Source organism: Ursus maritimus, unplaced genomic scaffold (genome assembly GCF_017311325.1).
Source record: "Ursus maritimus isolate PB19 unplaced genomic scaffold, ASM1731132v1 scaffold_7, whole genome shotgun sequence".
NCBI classification, from domain to species: Eukaryota; Metazoa; Chordata; class Mammalia; order Carnivora; family Ursidae; genus Ursus; species Ursus maritimus.
The window spans coordinates 36452471-36474362 of record NW_024426885.1 but is presented as its reverse complement, the minus strand read 5'-3'; the positions used below and the strand labels follow the sequence as shown (position 1 = coordinate 36474362).

The 21892-nt window shown below is 38.9% G+C and overlaps 1 protein-coding gene across 10 annotated transcripts in view; it reads right to left on the bottom strand.

The window, feature by feature from the left end:
• Positions 1 to 6229: 6229 nt before the first annotated feature.
• Positions 6230 to 21892, bottom strand: part of LOC103667939 (zinc finger protein 883-like) — a 39487-nt gene continuing 23824 nt past the window's right edge. For 6 of the 10 annotated variants that reach the window (XM_040624067.1, XM_008696227.2, XM_008696230.2 and 3 more), the window contains 4 exons: positions 17801 to 18082; positions 16838 to 16896; positions 11760 to 11886; positions 6230 to 10334 (listed from right to left, as the gene is read on the bottom strand). In XM_040624067.1, coding sequence (XP_040480001.1) covers positions 8680 to 10334; positions 11760 to 11886; positions 16838 to 16896; positions 17801 to 17882 — 1923 coding nt within the window. In that variant the 5' untranslated portion in view covers positions 17883 to 18082 and the 3' untranslated portion in view covers positions 6230 to 8679. Of the gene's footprint in view, positions 10335 to 10570; positions 11887 to 12191; positions 12267 to 16837; positions 16897 to 17800; positions 18083 to 18848; positions 19022 to 21892 lie in introns of those variants that run through there. The other 4 variants (XM_040624069.1, XR_005833164.1, XR_005833165.1 and 1 more) reach the window with 4 other exon arrangements.

Here is a 21892-nt window from a genome sequence, read left to right as displayed (position 1 = left end):
CAACCCACTGAGCCACCCAGGCACCCCCAAAACATTTTTTATAATCAGCTTCTGAATTTTGATGAATTTTGTAAGTTTTCATTTTACAAACTATGAATCAGCAAATTTTTAAGATTGTACCACATAGCAAACATACAGCTACCAAAAAATAATATATATAAAATGCATATAATAAATATTATGTGCCTGTAAAAAAAAAAAAGCAAGCCTGCTCGGATATTAACTCAGATTGCATTTGACCTACATATCAATTTGGGTAGAATTGACATCTTAACAACAATGACTCATAACCTATCAACAGTGTATATTATATCTACATTTTTTTAGGTCTTTTGTTTTTCTCATCAATATTTTCAACTTTACAGTGTACAAGTCTTATTTATCTTTTCTCAGATTTATTCCTAAGTATTTCCTATATTTTAATGCTATTGTTAATGGTAATGTATTTTTATATTCAGTTTTTAGTTATTCATTGGTACTACATAGAAAAGATGCTCAACATCATTAGTCATTAGGGAAATGCAAATGAAAACCACAATGTGATACCACTTTACACTAGTAGGATGACTATAATTTAAAAAATAGGACATAGATGTTGGCAAGGATATGGAAAAATTGTATTTTTGTACATTGATCTTGTATCCTGCGATCTTGTGAAACTCACTTATTCTGTATTTTGTTGTTGTTGACTCTATTGGATTTTCTGTATAAATGATCATGTTTCTGTGAATACAGTGATACAATGTGGATGCTTTCTGTTTCTTTTCTGCATTATTGTATAACTCTGGTTAAATGATTAACATGAGCATTCAGTCTCTTACATATAACATGGTGATAGCTGTATTTTTTCATAGGTTCCTACTGTTTCTTTTTTTCCCTCTCTTGCTCCCTGCCTTTGTGCACTGATGATCTTCTGTGGTGGTATGCTGATTCCCTTCTCTTTATCTTCTGTGAATCTACTCTAGGTTTCTGCTTTGTGCTTACCATACAGCTTACATAAAACATCTTATAGATATAATAGTCCATTTACACTGAGAGCAACCTAACTTCAATTGCATACAAAAATTATTTTATTCTCTTTTGTTTTTAATGTCACAATTTACCTTTATATGTTGTGTACTCATTAACAAATTACAGTAGCTATAGTTATTTTAATACTCTTTTCCTCTAACCTTATTCTTAAGCAGTAACACAACATCATATTACAGAGTTAGAGTTTTCTGAATCTCACTATATATTTACCCTTATAAGTGTGTTGTATATGCTCACGTTTTCACGTTGCTTAGTGTCTTTTCATTTTAGTTTGAAGAACTCCTTTCACCATTTCTTAAAGTGAGTCCAATAGTGATGAACTCCTTCAGCTTTTGTCTGGGAAATTCTTTGCTTCTCCTTCATTTTTGAAGGGTATCTTTGCCCAACAATATTCTTAGCTGGAAACCGTTCTTTCAGCACTTTGAATGTATCTGCTGATAGCCTAATCTTTTTTTCTCAAGCTGCTTGTAGGGTCTCTCTCTCTTTGAATTTTAATGTTTAATTTTGAATTTTGAAGTTTAATGTGTCAATTTGGAATTGAAATAATGGATTAATGTATTAGCTTTATGAACCTGGATATCCAAGTCTCACCCCAAGTTTGGGAAGTTCTCAGCCATTATTCTCTTTAAATAAGCTTTTTGTCCCCTTCTCCCTGTCTTCTTCTGAAATTCCAATTCTGTTATTGGTTCATTTGATGGTTTCCCACAGGTCACATAGGTTTTCTTTGCTCTTTTTCATCCTCTTTTCTTTGTTCTCCTCTGACTGGGTTATTTCAAAGTGCCCGTCCTCTAGCTTCTGCCTGACCTATTCTGCTATTGATGCTCTCAATTGCTTTCTTTGTTTCATTCATTGAATTCTGCTGCTCCAGAATTTGTTTGGTCCTTCTTGTGACTTTTGTTAAATTTCTCATTTTGCTCATGTATTGATTCTTGATTTTGTTGAATTGTCTTCGTGGTTTTTTTTCTAGTTCCACAAGTTTCCTCAAAACAGCTATTTTGAATTCATTATCTAGTAGATTGCAGATCTCCATGTCTTTGGGTTTAGTATTGGAGGATTAGGATGATCTTTTGGTGATGTCATTTCCTTGATTCTTCATATTCCTTGGGGGTTTGCATTGCCGTGTTTGTATTTGAAGTAGCAGTCATCTCCAATCCTTACTAGCTGCCTTTAGATGGGTTATATTTTTTGTTGGTCCTGTTTATATTATGGGGCTTTCCCTGCTCTTATATGAGCACACCTGCTCCACATATCTTGCTCCCTCTTGTGGCAGAATTCTTAAGTGTGTATATCTCCTTTTGCTCTTAAAACTTACAAGTCAGCTGAAGATGACCTGTTTTGTTTTCCCAAATGTGGCAAAATAGCTTAAGTTTGTGGTTTCTCCCGTACCTGCAGAAACTGGCTTGCTTTCTGCACATACTCCACTCACCCAGTCTTGCTCTTGCTACTGCCCTCGAAGTCCACCCAAGAAGCTGGCTACAAAGTGGGGGAAGGTGTGGGTTTGGCACTTGGGGCATTCGTGGTGCCCACGTATCAGTTGGGGGAATCTCAGGTGACGTTTTCCCAACGATTCACGAGTGGGCTTCCTGCTGAAGTCTGACACTGTCAGTAGGAACTGCATCCCTTTAATGCCCTTTGATTTTCTTATCTGCATCTTTCCAGATCTCCTCCCTTCCCACACTGGAGTTCTACTTTAATACTCTTGGTGATGCTGGAGAGATGGGTTTCTTTAGCAGCAGCCCACACAGCTGGGGAAGCCGGGCACTCACTTGCTCCTCTCCCTTTTATCCCGTGGGAGGGTTCCCCAGCCTCCTCTTTCTCTAAGCTGTGCTGCCTTGAGGAAAGGGATGAGGCAGGCAAGTTTCTCCTACAAATATGTCCAAAATTCATTTGTTTTGTTTTGGAGCAAGGGAGTACTGGGATTTCTCCTCTAGAGACTCAGGCTTTACAAAGGCTCTCTCATCAGTCAGTGTCTGCCCAACTCAGTGTTTTCCAGGTGTTCCTGGACTGCAGCCAGGAGGTGTTAGAATCATTTCACAGGTTCCTGTCAGACCATATGGGGATCTGCCTGCTTATTACATGATACACAGGTGGAGAAGACTCCTCCTGGGTCCCTTAGAGGATTGTGCTGGATCTCACAGCTCCCAAAAAGGTACTTTTGGTCATGGCTAGATGCTGAATTTTAGGTGTTGAAAGGGGGATGGTAAAAAGGAATGTCGTAGGTTGCCATGATGTTAATGTTTGCTCCCTTGTATTTTTTCTTACTTGGAATTATGAAAAAACTTAATCTTCAGGAAAGTACAGTATAAAAACTTATGTATATATCTTAAAGACCAAATTCAAGTTTCACCAATTGCTCTAATAATGCCCTTTTAAGAAGGATCCTTCAAGGGTCATGTGGTTTACTCAAGTGTCCGATCTTTCTAGTCTCCCTCAATTTGAAAGAGTTCCATCTCCTGGACTTTGTTTACCTTGGAATTTTGAGGATTATAATCTACTTTGTAGAATGTACTTCAATTTTGCTTTGCCTGGTATTTTCTCGTAATTACACCCAGATTATCCATTGGCTGAATTGTCATTGAAATGTTGAGTTTTCTCATTGCATCCACTCGGGTGGACATGTTGCTTACAGTCGTCCATGATGTTGATTAAACCATTACTGATAGGCTTAACTTTGATTACTTGATTAAGAAGGTGTCTGTCATGTTATCCTCTGAGGTATTTTTTTCACCCTTTATAATGAAATATTTTGTAGGGAGATACTTTGAGACCATACGATTCTTCATCCATTTTCATCTGCCAGTTTTAGTATCCACTGATATTTGCCCAAAGTAATCATTACTGTGATAACCAAATGGTAATTTATCAGTTCTATTATTTCCTTTACATTTATTGATATTGTTCTGTAAGGAAAAACATGTTCTTTTCCCCATTTATCCATTTATATTGGTATAGACTCCTGGATTCCTATTTTGCTCAATGTTGTACAATTATTTCAATTCTTATTGTCCCAGAATCTGCCAGTGGAAGTCCCTTTGTTTTTAAGCCATGTCCTTTTGACGTGGTCACATTATTTTTTAGCATTTCTCACACAAAAAACGTTCCAGGCTCATCATGTAATTTCCCTGACCCACTCCTGGAATCAGCTATTTCTCTAAGAACTCTGGTTCCTTTTAGTGAAGGACGGTATTTAGAAACCAAAATGTAGGAACTAGCTATGTCTCTTTTTACTGTTTTTTTGCTGCTACTGTGCCATCTCTAGTGGACAGAGCTAAGAAATGTGTGTGTGTACTTCTGTATGTGCACTTTTGTATATTTACTTTTATCTATTAATATCAGAAACCATAAATTCATGTTGGCAACAATGCAACACCGCAGTATTTATTCCAATTTCCCCTATCTATAAACTAAGCTCTTATTCTGTTCAAAGGAGCCTCAAGCAACAAAAATCCTAATACATATTCCTTAGAGTAAATCCTATTTCATAAATCACTTAACACTTATATTACGAATATAATGAAAACATTAGTATCATCTTTTGACATTTATAATTTTTACTAGATTTCTCTTGCAATTTCCCCCAAATTAATGTTTTTGATACAACTTAATTGGGCTCTATGTTTACTCAGAAATTCCCTCCGAAATTTACATTTTTAAAGTACACTTTCCAAGTCTTTCTCCCCTTCCCACAGGCACTTCTGAACAGATACTGAGTCACTCACATATAGTCCATTTCTGTCAAATATCTTTAAATGTTGTAGTATTCCTACTGAAAATCAAACACCATCGTGATTCATTATTCCTTCTAAGTGATCACTTTTGTTTGGAAGCTTGGAAGACTTCTGATCTTAAGGTTCAAAATTTTTACTAAGATGTATTTATGTGTGATCTTTTTAATTAATCTTAACCAGTACACAGTGTTTCCATAACCTTTTTTTTCTAATCTGAGAGAAATGGGAATGAAATAATAAGCAAATACTGAACATACATTTATCTCTATGATCCAATGCCACTACTCATAGGTATTTATACAAGATAAATGAAAATTTGTCCACAAAAAGACTTGTGTGGAAATGTTCATAAGAGGCTTATTCATAACAGAAGTGGAAAATAAGTCAAATGACCTTCAACAGGTGAATGGATAAACAGGTTGTGGCACATCCATACAATGGACTATTACTCAGCAATAAAAAGTAACAAACTACTGATGCATGCAATAACATGGATGAATCTCAAAAGCATTATACAGACATAAAAGATTACATAACCCATGGTTCCATTTACATCACCTTTTAGAAAAGGTAAAACTGTAGGGACAGAAACAGATACTGGCTGCCAGATCTGTCTTGAGCATGGCAGTAGTTACACAACTGCAATGTATTTGTCAAAACTCAAGCACTTTTAAAATGGTGAATTTGATTTTATGTAAAATTTTACCTTATTAACTCTTGTTTCAACAAAGACTGTCTTTTTCCCATTGCACATTCTTTCCCCCTTTGCTGAAGATTAATTGTATAATTATGGGTGAAAGGACTTGCTCTATAATAAAAAGCATTAAAAAGCCACACTAATTAAAACATTACCTTTGGCATGAGCATAAACAAAGAATTTAGTGAAACAGAAATCAGAAACTGATAACGGTCTAGAAGATGTTAACATTTGTTGGCTTAATAATGAAACCAGAAGAAAATGACAGTGTGTATCTTTGGAATATGTAGAACAAGGGAGTCAAACCCAGACTAGTCTTGTGCAACATCAAGATTCTATCTGTCTCTCTTAAATGTTTCTACATGTTAACTATTTTTCTTCATGCACTTTCACATGGCTGCTAGAAGTCCCAGCTCATTAACCACAGAACATGATGTTCCCCTTTTACAAAAATCCTAGGTAGGGCTCTTATTGGCCCATTTGGATCAAATGTCCTTCCCAGGAGTAAATGTGAAGCCAAGAGGATGCAGAATCTTCAGGAGATCTACTAGCTCCTATGTCACGAGGGCAAGCTGGTTACTAAAGAAAATAAAGGGATGGGGTCCTGAGCAAGAATACTCCCTACAAATGATAATTGCGCACCTGATAAAGATGGTGCTTCAAACTTAAATCACAGGGTGTCGAGAACTGATTATTCACTTGGGAAAACATTAGATCCTTATCTCACACCTTACCTAATCAAGCAATAACACAGAAACATATCAATGGAATATTAAATTTAACTTAATGTTTACTTCACGTATTTTAAATATAAGGCATACATGAGATAATGATTTTCTAAGTGCTTTTCTCGTACAGATGCAATGAAAGCTCAATGAATTAGACACTTGTTTCATATGATGGAATGACAAATAGCTTTATTTCTAATGGTTAGGCTCCCTATATGGAGATTTCCAGGGTTGAAAAACGGCTACCTGAATCAGTTTCTCATGAGAACATGTCCTGAGGCTGATGACTGTTAGTATTTTTGAACTAATACCTCTTTAAAAAGGTATGCCTGTAAGTTGGTTAAACCATCTTCGGCTCTAAGAAACAAAATCCCAACTCAATTAGTATAATTAGGAAAAAATATATCTCATATAAAGAAGGGTGGTTGATTCACCTGCTCAAAAGACACTGTCGACCCAACCTCTTTCCAGCTTTGCGTTCTGCCATCCTCAGATACTACCTCAGGATCAAAAAGTACAATCAGATATCACATCCAGACAAAAAATATCCAGCAAAATCAAAGGGTTTTTTTAATCAAATGTTTGTTGACCACTGGAGAATCCTGTTTTCCCATATTTCAACGAACATTCTTCAGAGTTTTTCACTGGCCAGAGCTGGGTCAGAGGCTTATTTCAGATGAATCATTAATCAGGATACATTTTTCAAAATTAGGTTAGGCCACGATGATCTAATGAGTTAATAACACTGTATTATGTAACTGAAATTTGCTGAGTGGAACGTAAATGTTCTCACCAAAAAGGCAGGGGGGGGGGGCTGGTATACATGTGAGGTGACAGTTGTGTTAATTAACTTGACAGGGGAATCCATTTACAATGTATACTTATATTACACATTTTAAATATTTTACAATTTTGTCAATTATGCCTTAATAAGCTCTGAAAAAATTAAGTTAGATCAATCATCATTCATTTTCTAAATCATACAGAGGGGAAGTGGACAATGAAACAAAAATAACTGGTCTACTGGCATGGAGTGAGGGCCAGCTGCTGAGTAGGTAATCAAAAGCCTGTAAAAGCCCCAACAAATCTGTTGCTAGTCATATTAACAGCTAACACTTGTAAAATTCTATACAGTAGTTTAGTACTTTATTAACTTACCTAGTCCTAACTAGAACTCCATGTAGTGTAATGTCAGTATCATCATTTTGCAAAAAAGGAAACTGAGGAACAAATGTTAAGGGATTTGTCCCAGGCCACATAGCTAATGTGCAGAAATGGGACCTGAGCCTACAAAGTATAGTTCCAGAGTCCATGCTTTTAACTGCTATATCAGGTGTCTGCAAACTATGGTCCACAAGCTAAAACCGGCCAAGTCTGTTTTTCAACGGCCCATGAGCTAAGAATGATTTTTTACATTTTTAACAGGTTGAAAAAAAAAAAAAAAGTGACAGAAGGCACATGTAGCCTGTAAGGTGAAAGTATTTACTATACGGACTTTACAGAAAATGTTTGCCAACACTTGCACCATATCATGATTGCCAATACTAGGAAGTAAAGGCAAAGAACGATAGATGGCATGTTACTATACCCAGAGTTCCCAGGTTACATCTACGTTGGGTTTGGCACACTCAAACCTCCTTAGGTTCCCCAAGTAAACATTTCAGGATATTTGGAGATGGGGTTGTTTTCTTAATGAACACATTTTATGGTGGTAAGTACAATGAGCTTACTGTTCACAGCAGCTTTCTTAAATTCAGAGTTGGGCTAACTGTGAAAAATATATACCTGGCCTCTGTATTTCCTATGTTACAACTTAAAAACTTTTTCTAAAGAAAAAAATTTCTGTATTTTCTCAATTCAGTTTCCCTCCGTAATAATTCTCTGAAATACAATAAGATATGTTTAGTTGAAAGCTTTCAGAAAACCATGTGCTTATACAATTTTAGTCTATTAGTTTACCTGAGGTTCAATGAGATAATACCTTTTTGTAAGGGCTTTTCTAATTTGTTGCAATCTCAGGATTTCTTAACTCTGATTTCTCCAGTTACAGTAAGTTTTGTTTGTGGATTAGGTTTCTAAACATCAAGATGCTAACAGAGATTTCTACTCTCGTGTGAGTTCACCAACACACAGTGAGTGCTGCCCTCTCAACAGAAGGCATTCTACTCTACTCCACTCCATAGAGAACAGAGAATACAAAGAATTGCCATGGAGGCCGTTATGTGTCAGACCAGAAGTTAATTACACCATTATCCTCACAGCCCATTGGCCAGATCTCATGCACCCATCTCACCTGGATGCAAGAGCAGCAGAGAAGTAAAGACTTGTTCTGCGCCCAGTTTGGTAAAAACATTGCCAGGTATCTCCCCTGCATGAGCTCTATGATGTAAATTGGAGGCTGACTTCTGGTAGGACTTCCCACATTCCTTACAACCACAGGGTTACTTCCTTGGATATACTTTCTGTCAGGCCAACACGGTTTCACCATCCATCTTTATGGTGTTCCTCTTCTGTGTATTCTCTGATGTGTGGTGAGAGTTGCTTTGTGGCTGAAGGTCTTCCCACATTCATTACATGTATAGGGTTTCTCCCCTGAATGAATCCTCTTATGTTTAGTGAGGGTTGAACTATCATAAAAAGATTTTCCACATTCGTTACATTCATAAGGCCTCTCTCCTGTGTGTGTTCTCTGATGTACATTGAGGGATGCCCTCTGGCAAAATGTTCTCCTACATTCTTTACATTCAAAGGGCTTCTCTCCTGTATGAATTCTCTGATGTTCAATGAGTTGTGATTTTTGGCAGAATGACTTCCCGCATTTGTTACATTCAAAGGGTTTCTCCCCGGTATGAATCCTCTGATGTTTACTGAGGGTTGACTTCTCAGAAAAGGTTTTCCTACATTCTACACATTCATAAGGTTTCTCCCCTGTATGAGTTCTCTGATGTTTAAGGAGAACTGACTTCCCACAGAAGGTCTTCCTACATTCACTGCATTCATATATCTTCTGCCCTGTGTGAAGTCTTTGATGTTTAATGAGGGTTGACTTCATATGATACATTTTTCCACAGTTGCTACATTCATAGGGCTTCTCCCCTGAGTGTATTCTCTGGTGTACAGTGAGTTTTGACTTTATACTAAAGGACTTGTCACATTTGTTACATTTATAAGGTTTTTCTCCTGTGTGAGAACTCTGATGCACAGTCAGGTCTGACTTTTGGGAGAAAGATTTTCCACATTCGCTACATTTGTAAGGCTTCTCCCCTGTGTGTGTCCTTTGATGCTGATGGAGGGCTGAGTTCTGGTAGAATTTTTTCCCACATTTAGCACATTCATAGGGTCTCTCTCCTGTATGAGTTCTTTGATGTACAGTAAGGGTTGACTTCTGGTAAAAGGATTTCCCACATTCATTACATTTATAGGGTTTTTCTCCTGTGTGTATTCTGTGATGTATTGTGAGGTTTGACTTCCGGAGGAAGGTTTTCCCACATACATCACACTCGTGGTATTTCTCACACTCTTCACCCATGTGGATTCTAGGACGTTTCTTCCAAAGGACTGACTTATCACAGCTTTCCCCACATTCATTAAATTTATAGTGATTCTTCCTTGAGTAAATTATCTGACCCCTGATAGTTGTCTCACATTCATTATAATCACATAATTTCTCACCTGTGTGAGTTTCCTTATGTGTAGTGAAGAGAGAATTATTGTGGAAGGTTTTAATGCATTCATTATATTCAGGCAGTTGCTCCACAGTGTGACTCTTTTGTCGCTGAATAAAATCCTCATTATGAGAGAAGATGCTCTCATTTTTATTAAATTCATTAAACTTCTCTCTAGTATGAGTTTTCTCATGATTAGTATCAGGAGGCAATTTCTCATACCCATTGGCATCATCAGATTTCTTTCCTGAATAGGTTTTATTAGTAGTGGTTAACTCCAACATATTTTCTAAACTGATTCCATCTAGATTACATTTACTGGATATTTTTCTGGAAGGAATAGAGTCTATGTACAGATTAAATGTTTTCCTTAATACATTCTCTTTCTCTGTAATCACTTTTTTGTTATTGACAAATGCATCTTGCCATAAATGTCTGTCTTGGTTTTCTTTGCTCTCTATCATGCCATCAACTTTCAATTCTTCTAGAAATAAGAAAAACATACCTTATGAATCTGAAGCTGCTTCTAATAAGACTGGGCTAATACACAAATACCCCTTATACATCCAGCTCTTTGATTTCAGAGACAGTCTTTTGGGATAAAAGTAACACCAAATCAATATTTTCCATTCCCTCTACTTTTCCAAGGAGCTGGGGTAAAGAGGTGACAAAATAACCAATCAAACAAAGCTATAGTGGTGTTAAGAGGGGAAAGTAAAATTGGCAATGAACGCACACATATTTATTTGGTCCTTCATGAATATACATTTCAAAATGGATAGAAGGGGTAAAATAAACACAAAGAATAGAAAATAAAGGATTCAGTAAGCATGGATGAATCACAATGAGTGGAATTCACAATAAGATATGCTTAATAAAAAAATTACAAAGTAAATGTGACATGGAAAACAAGTAGACAAGGTTGTTGTAGACAAACTACCAGAGGAATGAAAGTGTTCAGAGGAGATGAATTAGAATCTAGGTGCTGATTTTGTTAATCCTACCTTTGAGATAGCCAGATTCCCATCACTTTGCACACTCTATTACCTCAAACCTACTCTATGGGGTGTTGTTTTTCCTAACTGGTCTCCTTGCTTCTACACTCCACTCTCACGGCAATCAGCTTCCTGCATCTCTCTCCTGCTAATACAAATTCCATGAGATCAAGGGACTTATTTCACCACTGCTCTATCCCTTTCATATAAAATATGACTGGCATGGAGCCAGTGCTCAATTAATACTGGTTAAACTAATTTATTAATTCCTGAAAACAAAAGAAATCTTTGAAAATGAAGGGAATATGAAGCTGAGAATGCTAGAGGAAGGAGACTAACCAACATAAATATTAATATGACATGGGAGTGAACTTCAAGGTATACGTAAAAGGGAGTAAACTTAAAAAGCCAACCAAAAAAAGAGAACATATATGCATGAGAGTGTATCTGTGGTGAATTTAGGTATGGAGGCTAAGCATCCTTAGTCACTTCCAAACAGAGCTTCTTAAAAGAGATTCTTAAAAACATTACAAAGATGCATATACTTGAAACAACCACTTGGGATCTAATTTCCCCTGGATTACTCATCTGGGTGACACTGGCTTGCAAATTCTTTCTCTAACACCCATGGTGCTTCTTGCTCTAAATTCAAGATCTCCCCTGGTTTGGTAATGCAATATCGTGATAATGAAAAATGATACAGGACATAGGAAAAGCTGCCTGGCTTTAGAAACTGAGAAGAAAGGGGCTGCACAGTGAAGGGACCCACTGGAATCTTTCACTGGGGAACTGAGAAAACAAACAATATTCCTGGTGTCCAAACCTAAGTATCATTAAACTCTACAAAAGATCCATGTGCTTTGGTAACAACAAAAGGACATGCTGATGTTGTTTCTCAGAAAAGTTTTGCTTACCCAATGAGATGAAGATGCTATAGTTCTCCAACATCACATCCCTGTACAAGGTCCTCTGGTCAGGGTCCAGTTGACCCCACTCCTCCTGGGTAAAGTTCACAGTCACATCCTCAAATGAAATTGATCCCTGTAACACACATACCTGATCAATCAGAAGTGCTCAAAGCTATATGACAGAGGAAATATATTTAGGAACCAATCCTTCACCATGTTAACTATTAAGTTCATCAGAAAAAGTTTATATAGGAGACTTATCATAGTCCCTGTTTTGTTTTATATATGGTGGGAGAAAGAGAAATATAATAACAATAATAATAATAATAATAAATAAACACATACAGGGATGCCTGGGTGGCTAAGCGTCTGCCTTTGGCTCAGGTCATGATCCCAGGGTCCTGGGATTGGGTCCCGCGTTAGGCTCCCTGCTCGGTGGGAAGCCTGCTTCTCCCTCTGCCTGTTGCTCCCCCTGCTTGTGCGCTTTCTCTTTCTCTGACAAATAAATGAAATCTTTAAAAAAGAAAACACACATATACAAACATACACGAGCATAAGATATGTTATATACATGAAAGTGTCCTAGTTTCTGTGGATATTAAAATACATAAAACACTGTTTCTACTTTCAGGAAGCTTACAATCTAGTATGGATGCAAACTGGATTAAATAATAGCATAAGATCAAGACAGAACTGAATTTGGGGCTTTCAAGATATAAAATGCCCTAATCTGTGGTAATTCTGGCATTGTTCATTTAGACAAGAGCTCTCCAAAGTATTTGATGACTCACCCTTTTAAAAGAGGAAAACTTTTAAGCATCAAATTGGCACAAATCTGTGGCAATATATAGGTAAGTCTGAATGTTTGTCTCTACAGGTAGTCCATACTTTGCATGGTCCTGACATGCACGAATTTCAGTTACCACAATGCATTTAGTTAAGTAACAACAATCTCCTAACAACACAGTCAGATTTCAGTTACTATGGTAACTGTGAGTAATCACATAAAGTACAAACTTGCTGCTTGCTCTTCAATCCACAAATCACTACATAAATAACAAACATCATGAATGATTATCAATCACGTCATTTTTTTCTCAAAGTCCACGAGTGACTGGTCACTGCACATCCATTACTCAGTCCACACACAAACAACAAAACACATGTTCCCGCCTTGTCTACTGGCAATACAGAATTTTGCAAAAATAGTTAAATAGTTTGCAAAAGGGAACTGGCCAACAAAGATGAAAGAAAGAGCAGCAAAGAAATGAGAAGTGATTACAGTAGAAGTGAAATTCAAATCAAATATAAATGGAGTTTTAGAAGAACTACCTGACTGTGGGAATGCTGATACTGCCTCCATTTGAGACACTCTAGATCTACAACCAAAGGATCTTAATGAAGAGGTACTTAGTACTAAATATTAGTTATAGTATTTTTTCATTTTTATACACATTTGTAATCAACAGATTTTTAATGTTTTGACAAATATTTTTAAAGGTCGCAGAACAACTACCACTTTCCCCATGATTAAGACTGCTTTGCATGGTTTCAGTGTACATGCCCATTTTTACAGCCCCCAAAGTGAGAACTGCCTATGGGTTGCACGTATGTTCTGCATACATTCAGTATATAGTACATATAGCCACCAAATTCACCTAAACTCAAAGAGGGTAGCGAGCTGACTGACTGGCTAAGGAGTTAACTGAAGGTGTGTCAGACCACTCTGGGCATTTGCCGCTCTGTATAAACACAGCTGATGGCTGAAGGATAAACCAGATTAAAAACAATGTTTTAGGTAAATGCTTCAGGGACTCTAGCAATGGCCAAATCAGCCAGAAAAATGGATATTGATTTTGTTTTAAGGCAGGTCTTTGAAGAGATAGATCACGATGGTCTAAATCCACAGTATGGGAAATCTCCACTTCAAAAATCAATACAGTCCCTTAAAGCTGCCTATATACTCCCTGCTGATAACCTGAAAGGAAATTCACTGGGTTTTATCTTTCCAACAATTTGCTTTACAAATCCCTGAAGTCAGTTCTTTCATTGAGGAGAGAAAACAGATAAAGGAACGGCATTTTACATTTCTGAATAAACTCACAATAGCTACCTACATGAATCACACCAAATCTTCACATATAAGCAGACAATGAGGCTTCACTAGAAATTTAAGAACCGGTAACACAAAAAACATGCACCAGATGAAGTGAACAAGAGATTGTGAAGAAAACAAAACTATATAATTATTCTGATTCCAAGAATAGGAAACGACTGTTTTTAAAGACACTGGAGATTACGGTACTCAAAAGAACATTACTTCACCTCATACCCAATAGCAAACAAAACAAAAACAAAAACTGGAACCCTTGTACACGTTGGTGGGATTGTAAAATGGTACAGCTGCTACAGAAAATAGTATAGTGTATCCTCAAAGAATTAAAAATATAATTACCATATGTTATTTGTTTGCTAAGGTTTCCATAACAAACTACCACACACTGGATGGCTTAAACAAAAGAAATTTATTGTCTCACAGTACTGGAGGCTGGAAGTCCAAGATCAAGGTGTTAGCTCACTGACCTCCTCTTATCTCTAGATATTTTAATTCAACTACCTTGGAAATTACAGAGAATAACCAGATAACTTAGTCATGTCTAAATACTGCACCTGTTAATAAAGGATTTTTAAAAATTTATATTAAAAAAACTATTCCGATCACTTCTATAAGACATGAGATGTGGGAGGAGGGACAGCAAAACATGCAAAAGATCACATCAGGTCTAGAAAATAAAAATTCTTGATGTTGATGGAAAAAATACAAATATAAACCTATGTTAACTGTTTTCAGGAGAACCAATGGAAAAAAATAGAATACTGAATTTTCAAACCACTGGAAGGGAGAAATATAATCAACAAAGAAAGTAAAGAAGATGGGATAAATAAAAATACAAATAAAGGTGGAGGAACTAAAACTAAACATCATCAGTAACCGCAATAAATGTGAATGAGTTAAATATCCAATATAAAAGGAAATCTCATGTGATGCATAAAAATAATACCACCGGGGCGCCTGGGTGGCACAGCGGTTAGGCGTCTGCCTTTGGCTCAGGGCGTGATCCCGGCATTATGGGATCGAGCCCCACATCAGGCTCCTCCGCTATGAGCCTGCTTCTTCCTCTCCCACTCCCCCTGCTTGCATTCCCTCTCTCGCTGGCTGTCTCTATCTCTGTCAAATAAAAAAAATAATAATAATAATACCACCAAGTACTGTTTACTAGTCACATGATCATAAAATAAGTATGTATATATTTATTTATATATGTATGTATTTATACACACACCACATATATATTCACAAATATATATATATATTTATACACACAACACAAACACAATATAACAGATCACTGTTGTATCTTCTTATAGGACTTGTCATGGTTAGTTTTACATGTCAACTTGGTAGACTACAGTATGCAGTTATTTCATAAAACAGTTATCTTAAGTGTTGCTATGAAGGCATTTTATAGATGTGGCTAATATATACAACAGGTTGACTTTAAGTAGTCAAGTAGTTAAGTAGTACTAAGTGCCTCATGTGGGTGGGCCTCATCCAAACAGGTGAAGGCCTTTACGAGCACAAGTTTCCCCCAAAAGAAGGAATTCTGCCTTAAGACTGCAGCATTAAGTCCTGAGTTTCCAGTCTGCTGGTTTGACCTTCAAATTTTAGACTTGCCAGCCCCCACAATCACATAAGCCAATTTCATAAAACAAATGTATACATATGTGTATTTATGTGTGTCTGTATTATATGCTATCTGTACACACACACACACACACACACACACACACACTATTGGTTCTGTTTCTCTGGGGAACGCTGATACAGGGCTTATAAAATATTTACTTTTCTTCATCTTAGTTTTTTTCTCCACTCCATCTCCTGCCTCTCTCCCAAATGCCACCAGAAGCTGAAAGAGATGAGGGATGGAATCTCCTCTAGAAGCTTAAGCAGGAGCATATCCCTGATAACACCTTGATTTCAGACTTCTAGCCTCCAGAACTGTGAAGAATAAATTTCTGTTGTATTAAGCTACCAAATTTGTGGTAACTTGTTATAGCATTCACAGGAAACCAATATACCAACTCTGCAAAAACCGTATAGAAAATCAACAATTTGCTTTGCTCACTGGGAATATATCTGAGCAGCAATAGCTCTCACTTAAACAAGCACAACATTCAGGGTTTGAATTTCAAATTGAGTGGTTGTCCATCCTTTGAAATGGTTAAAAATCCACAGAATATGAAATGAGTCAAGAAAAATAATAAGAATTATAAGGTACCAAAGATAATCACAGGAGGATAAGCTTTGCTAAAAGGCAACAGGAAAAGGACAATACTTTGAAGCAGACAAAAGAAATCATCAACTCTTGGGGCACCTGGATGGCTCAGTTGGTTAAGTGTCTGACTCTTCGTTTTGGCTCAGGTCATGATCTCAGAGTCGTGAGACAGAGCTCTATGTGGGGCTTCAAGTTCAGTGGGAGTCTGCTTGAGATTCTCTCCTCTGCCCCTCTCCCCCTCAAATAAATAAATACATCTTAAAAAAAATCATCAACTTGAATCACAACTAAGTTATGCTTTAGCCTTCTGCTCTCTGCACCCACTAAAGAACAATCAGAGGTGAAGGTGATGGGCAGCATTCATCTCAGACTTGTTAATTGAGGTTGTCAACCACCTTACTTTCAGGAATACAAGAATTTTTTCAGGCTTCAGGCCAGGAAATCTTTGTGTTCCACGAAGAATTACTTTTATTTTTATGGTCAAGGCAAAGCATTTTCCTTTTGGACAGAGTATCAAAGATAAATTTGCAGATAATTATTATTAGAAAAATTACTGTTACATAACATAATGTGTAATACATATATTAATGGAAAACAATTATAATCATCTCCACATAATTAACATGTTGACCTTTCCTTGCTTTCGATCTGTTAACTCTATGTACTCCTTGATAGCTTTTATCATTTTTATCTTTCATTGTTTTATGCAATGGAAAACAATGTGAGAAATGAAAAACAGCTCACCTGGGATTTGTTCTTTTTCTGTTCCTTTTGGGAAAGTACAGAGAAGGTTGAATGTACAGCTATGGGAGAAGAAAACAACAGGTCATGTGAGATTTGGCTGCTATAGACTTTTGAGATTCAGCTCCTAAAACCCCATGCCCAACAGATAGTTAAACGTTACCCTGGAGGAAAAAGCTCTTTGGCCCCTGAGTGAGCAAGAACCACGTGCAGGGAGAATTCACATGTGTGACTCTTGACAGGAACTGCAGAGCCTGGCTGAGCAATTTTTCACTGGGCTTATTTCCAAATGATTTATAAATTTTATTTTTCTTTTAGAACCAATCTAGGACTAATTTAACAAAGATACCAAAAGACAAATCGTTATTTTTCATTATCAATGTTGTAGGAAAAATACTGAAGATATTTGTTTACTTACATTCCTACTCAGTTGCTTACCATTAGAGTTAGAGAAATCACTCTGCAGAAAAGGATGAGGTTGCTTTATGGACAGACCTACTTTAAAAACTGTTTCTAACTAAGTTGTGATAGAACCTGGTGGATGACTTACCTCGTGGACAGTTTTCTGGACCTGGCCCTGCCACTAGCAAACTGGGTGACTCTGGGCAGGCTACTTATACACTCAGAGTAAAGGTTTCTCAGCTCTGAAATTAAGCAGACACAGATAATCCTATTCTATGCCTCTATAAAGTCAGGGTAGATGGAGCAGTAGCATACCTCTAGAGGGACACAGTAGAGCAGCTCAAAATCTAGAAAAAGTGGGTGGAGGTTGAAGGCAGGGCATGTTTATTAAAGGCTGGAGATAGAATTCCTTCAGTTGTACCTAATGATCTCTCCCTGCAGACCATGCAGACATGAACCCTCTAATGAATTTATTTTCCACACAACCTGCCCTTTGTGCTTGCTTCAGCAGCACATATACCACACAACCTGCCCCTCACCCACCACTCTCAGTGTTCCACTCACCTATCTTTTCCGAAGCTTCGTCCAGACCTTTCACCATCATGGTGAGGCCCTCTGGATGTGGTAATAGTGAGGCAATGCTCATTCTGAGCAGAATACAGAACCGCTACTGCAAGACTATGCAAACCTAGGACCTGCTCCTTTCTAGCAGTTTCCTGCCTCTGCTCTATAGCTGTGGTTGAGAAGTCTGAGGTCAGAGGTGTGGCTTTCAAGGTGGGATTCCTGTTCCTGGGGCTTTCTCCTTCTTACTTCGCAAAAGCTGCTTTCTTCCAAGGGAGCTGGAATCTAGTTAAAAGACAAAATCATTTAGTTAGAAGTGTGATTCAGGGATCCAAATCTCACAGAACTTATCTGCCTAAACTCTAAGGCTACTGAGGATGCTAAAAGTTGGGCAGTGCAATAAATTATGAAGTCTGATCCAATGGTTCTGACATACCAAGAAATACCAAAATACAGGACCACAAGGTGAGATTCAGCTCACACACTTTGGGGTTTTTCCTTAGGCCCTAAAGAAGGTGCTGTGAGAAATACGATGGTGGTTTTGGACAGGGTTGTCTACCAGGACTGTGAGACCTTGACTATTTCACTTGAGCCCTCTGAGCCTCAATTTCCTTGTCTGACAAGACAGAAAAGTTACGTAAAGGCCGTTATTAGGATTAAATAAAATTTAGTCAATGAAAAGGAAAAATATCTTCCAAAAACCTTAACAGCTAATACTAAGCTCTGCTCCGAATGTTAAAACTGTATACATATTTTTAAAACGTGTGTAAAAAATTTAATCCTCAAAACAACCCCATGTGGCACATAACATTCTTGTTTTACAGATGAAGAAATCTAGTCTCATGTAGCTCCGTCATCTTGCCAGCAGTAATCAACGTACACCCGGCTCCACTGGATCCGAAGCTCAGGCCCCCTTCCCGCAGCCGCGCCGACACTGCGGCCACACGTGGACATCCGCGCCCTAGGGACAGAGGCGCCCGGCCAGGCAGTCCCTCCCCGAGGCCGCCCCCACCCGCCCCCGCCGGCCCTCGCCCACCCGGCCTGGGCTCACCCGCCGCTTCCACTGGCGCGGCGCCAGCCCCCGCCCCGAGCGCTCCAGGATTTTCTCCGCGTTAGAAGGGAAACCCGCGGAAAACACCTGGAGACCGAAGTTAAACACGCGTACAACGAGCCTCGGAGAACATGGAAGACCCTTTCTCCGAACCTGCTCCGTGCGAGGCGAGGAAACGTAGGACTACGTTTCCCATAAGCCCTGGCACCACGCCCCGTCTGAAGAGTGCCCCCTGGAGGGCAGAGGTCCCTCTCAGGGCTTCTCCCAGAGGCATGCTGCGCTGGTTCTTTCTGGACCGCAGGGCATCGCAAAACGATGCAGTGTGCTGCGAGGTTGTTGAAGGAATTCGTTTAGAAGAGTAAGCTGTAAAGGACACGTCCGGGGCCACTAGGGAACCGTGAATTATATAGTTACAATATAAAACGGTTCATTTTGACCACTGTACTCAGTAGAACAGCCTCTCCTTGCCTCCAAATTCATGTCCATCAAGAGCCTCAGATTTTGACTTATTTTTGAACAGGGTCTTCGCAGATGTCACTCGTTAAGTTAAAATGAGGTCATACTGGATGAGGGTGGGCCCTGATGATAGGTTTCCTTATGAGCAAACAGGGGAGACAGAGGCATGGGAGAATGCCTTGTGAATATGGAGACAGATTGGAGGGATATGGCTACAAGCCAATGGGTGTCAAAGATTGCCAAAAACCATCAGGAGTTAGGAGAGAAGCATGGAACAGATTCCCTCTTAGAACCTCAAATAGGAAACAACCCTGCTGACACCTTGATTCTGAAGCGGGCATCCCTCGTGTTAGTTCAGACGAAATAATGAACACTAGGAGTCATATTGTTTCCAGGCACCCCGGGACCAACACATAGACCCAGGCCCAAGAGACAGGAATGCTTGTATCGTTCAGAGGAACATGAAGGAAAGCAACTCCCTAGCTTATGCACGCACAAGCAGATACAAGCAGCTGATCAGCACTCTTCTAAACACATAATCACCAGATGTACCTAATGAAATCTCTAACATATGTAAAGACATTTTTCAGATTCCAAGTCTCTTGAGATAGAACAGACCTCTGTGGGACCAGATGAAGTGGCACCAGAAGTAACTACGATCTGTTAACATTACTTCCTAGGCCTCCAGTCAATAGCATCCATCTTCTCAGGAAACCCCAGCCCCAAATTTTGCCTTAAGAAGCCGTCACCTGTAAGCCATTAGGGAGTTTGAGACTTTGAGCATTAGCTCCCCATTCTCTTGGGGAGCTTATCTTTCTTCATGGCAGAAGCTCAGTGCCGATCTCTACTGGCTTGCTGTGTATGGGGCGGAGGAGCACTGGTTTGGTTCCGGTATAATTTCAGACCTCTAGCCTCCGGAAGTGTGAGAGAATACCTACCTGTTGTTTTAAACCACCCAAGTTGCGGTGCTTTCTTAAGGCAACCCTAGGAAACTAGTACACCCTTCAGCTGTGGAATTGGCACTCTAGGCACATTTGTCAGGCTTCCCTGGCCTCATAGGCTGAATCACCAAGCTTTGATTTTGGTCTCAATACTGGAATATAGACGCACATCCTGTGTGATGGTATATCCAGAGGTCTATTGTCTTATCTGGATGGCTCAGGTCTGATCAGCCTAAACTAACATTTGTTGGTTTCAGTGATATTCACTGTCAAAGGGTCCTTTTCCACTGGAGTCCACATGGGTGACAACAGGAGTAAGGGATCCTACACAATCTGTTATGACAATGTGTGACCCCACAGGGGCTTAGGACTTAATCCTGCCGATAGGCACTGAAGCATCCTGCCATCCTGTTGGCTATTGCTTTTAAGTCAGTGAAAACGTAGCAAGATGTATTTTGGGGGAGTGTTTTACTGGACAAGCACCACTGCCTACAACTCGGACCATTGGTGGAATTTTCTTTTGCATATAAGGTTTGTAACAGTTTTCTCTGTGGACACACAGCCATGGTGGCTCAGTGCACTATCAGCCCTTAACTTACCTAATCTGTTCATCATCAAAGTCCAGGCCTCCTCAAGGACTTCAGTGTTCCAACACCCCCAAGAAGCAGAAGGTGCTGGCACAGACTCCAACCTCTGAGAAAGCCACATCTGCAGAGGGAAATGTCCACCTTCATGTAGGTGGGAAGTCTGACTGATGCCTGACTGGTGCTCTAGTGTGCACAGTGGTCAGTCACTGACATTTGCAGCTCAAGGGGCTTATTAGGACTGACTGACCCAAGTGGGAGAGTACATTGTAGAGCCTGGTAAATAGTTAAGTACCCCTATCTCTACCAGCTCTTTAACAGGATGTTAATCCATCCTCTGTCTTGTACTACTTTACTGATATTACATGGCTGGGCTGGGAGAGCCTGGCTGGGCACTTGTCCCAGTACTTCTGTCCAAACACTCCTTAAAACTAAGAGAAGCATCATGCATACTTAAAATATCAATGTTGACAATATATTTAGCAGTATCAGTTATAGCCACTTGGGTGTGTGGAATGTCCACTTCATAAAACATGAGATGATTTAGTTTCAAAGGCTGGAACAGCCAAACATGAAAATGTCAATAGCAGTGAAACATCACTGACAAACCATCAAAGGTTCAATGTAGTCAATCTATGAGGATCTTGTGGGGCCCACTCTCCCCCACTCTCCACCAAAAGAAGAGCTGATGGTGGGTGATTCCAACCTGGTACTTCTCTTACCACCTGGCTATACTTGCTGAATCTGGGAAGCTCTGACACTGATGGTAACCTTCACAGACATGAGATAACAATACATAAGGTGGGTCCTAGTGTGACCCACATAACAGGGAACGGATATGTTCTAGGATGACACAAAATGTATAAGGAAGAAACCACTGAATGGTTACATGGTATACTATATCTGGTTGAACAGTGTGGGTTGAAAATTATTAAGGATGGGGCAAAAAGGGGAAGTAGTTGCTTCAGGGATTGGTTATGCTGATCACATGGTGAAACAGGTAGAACCCCAGCTGTTGGGGAAGAAACAGAACCTAGGAGGCCAGGATTGGTGGGACTATTAA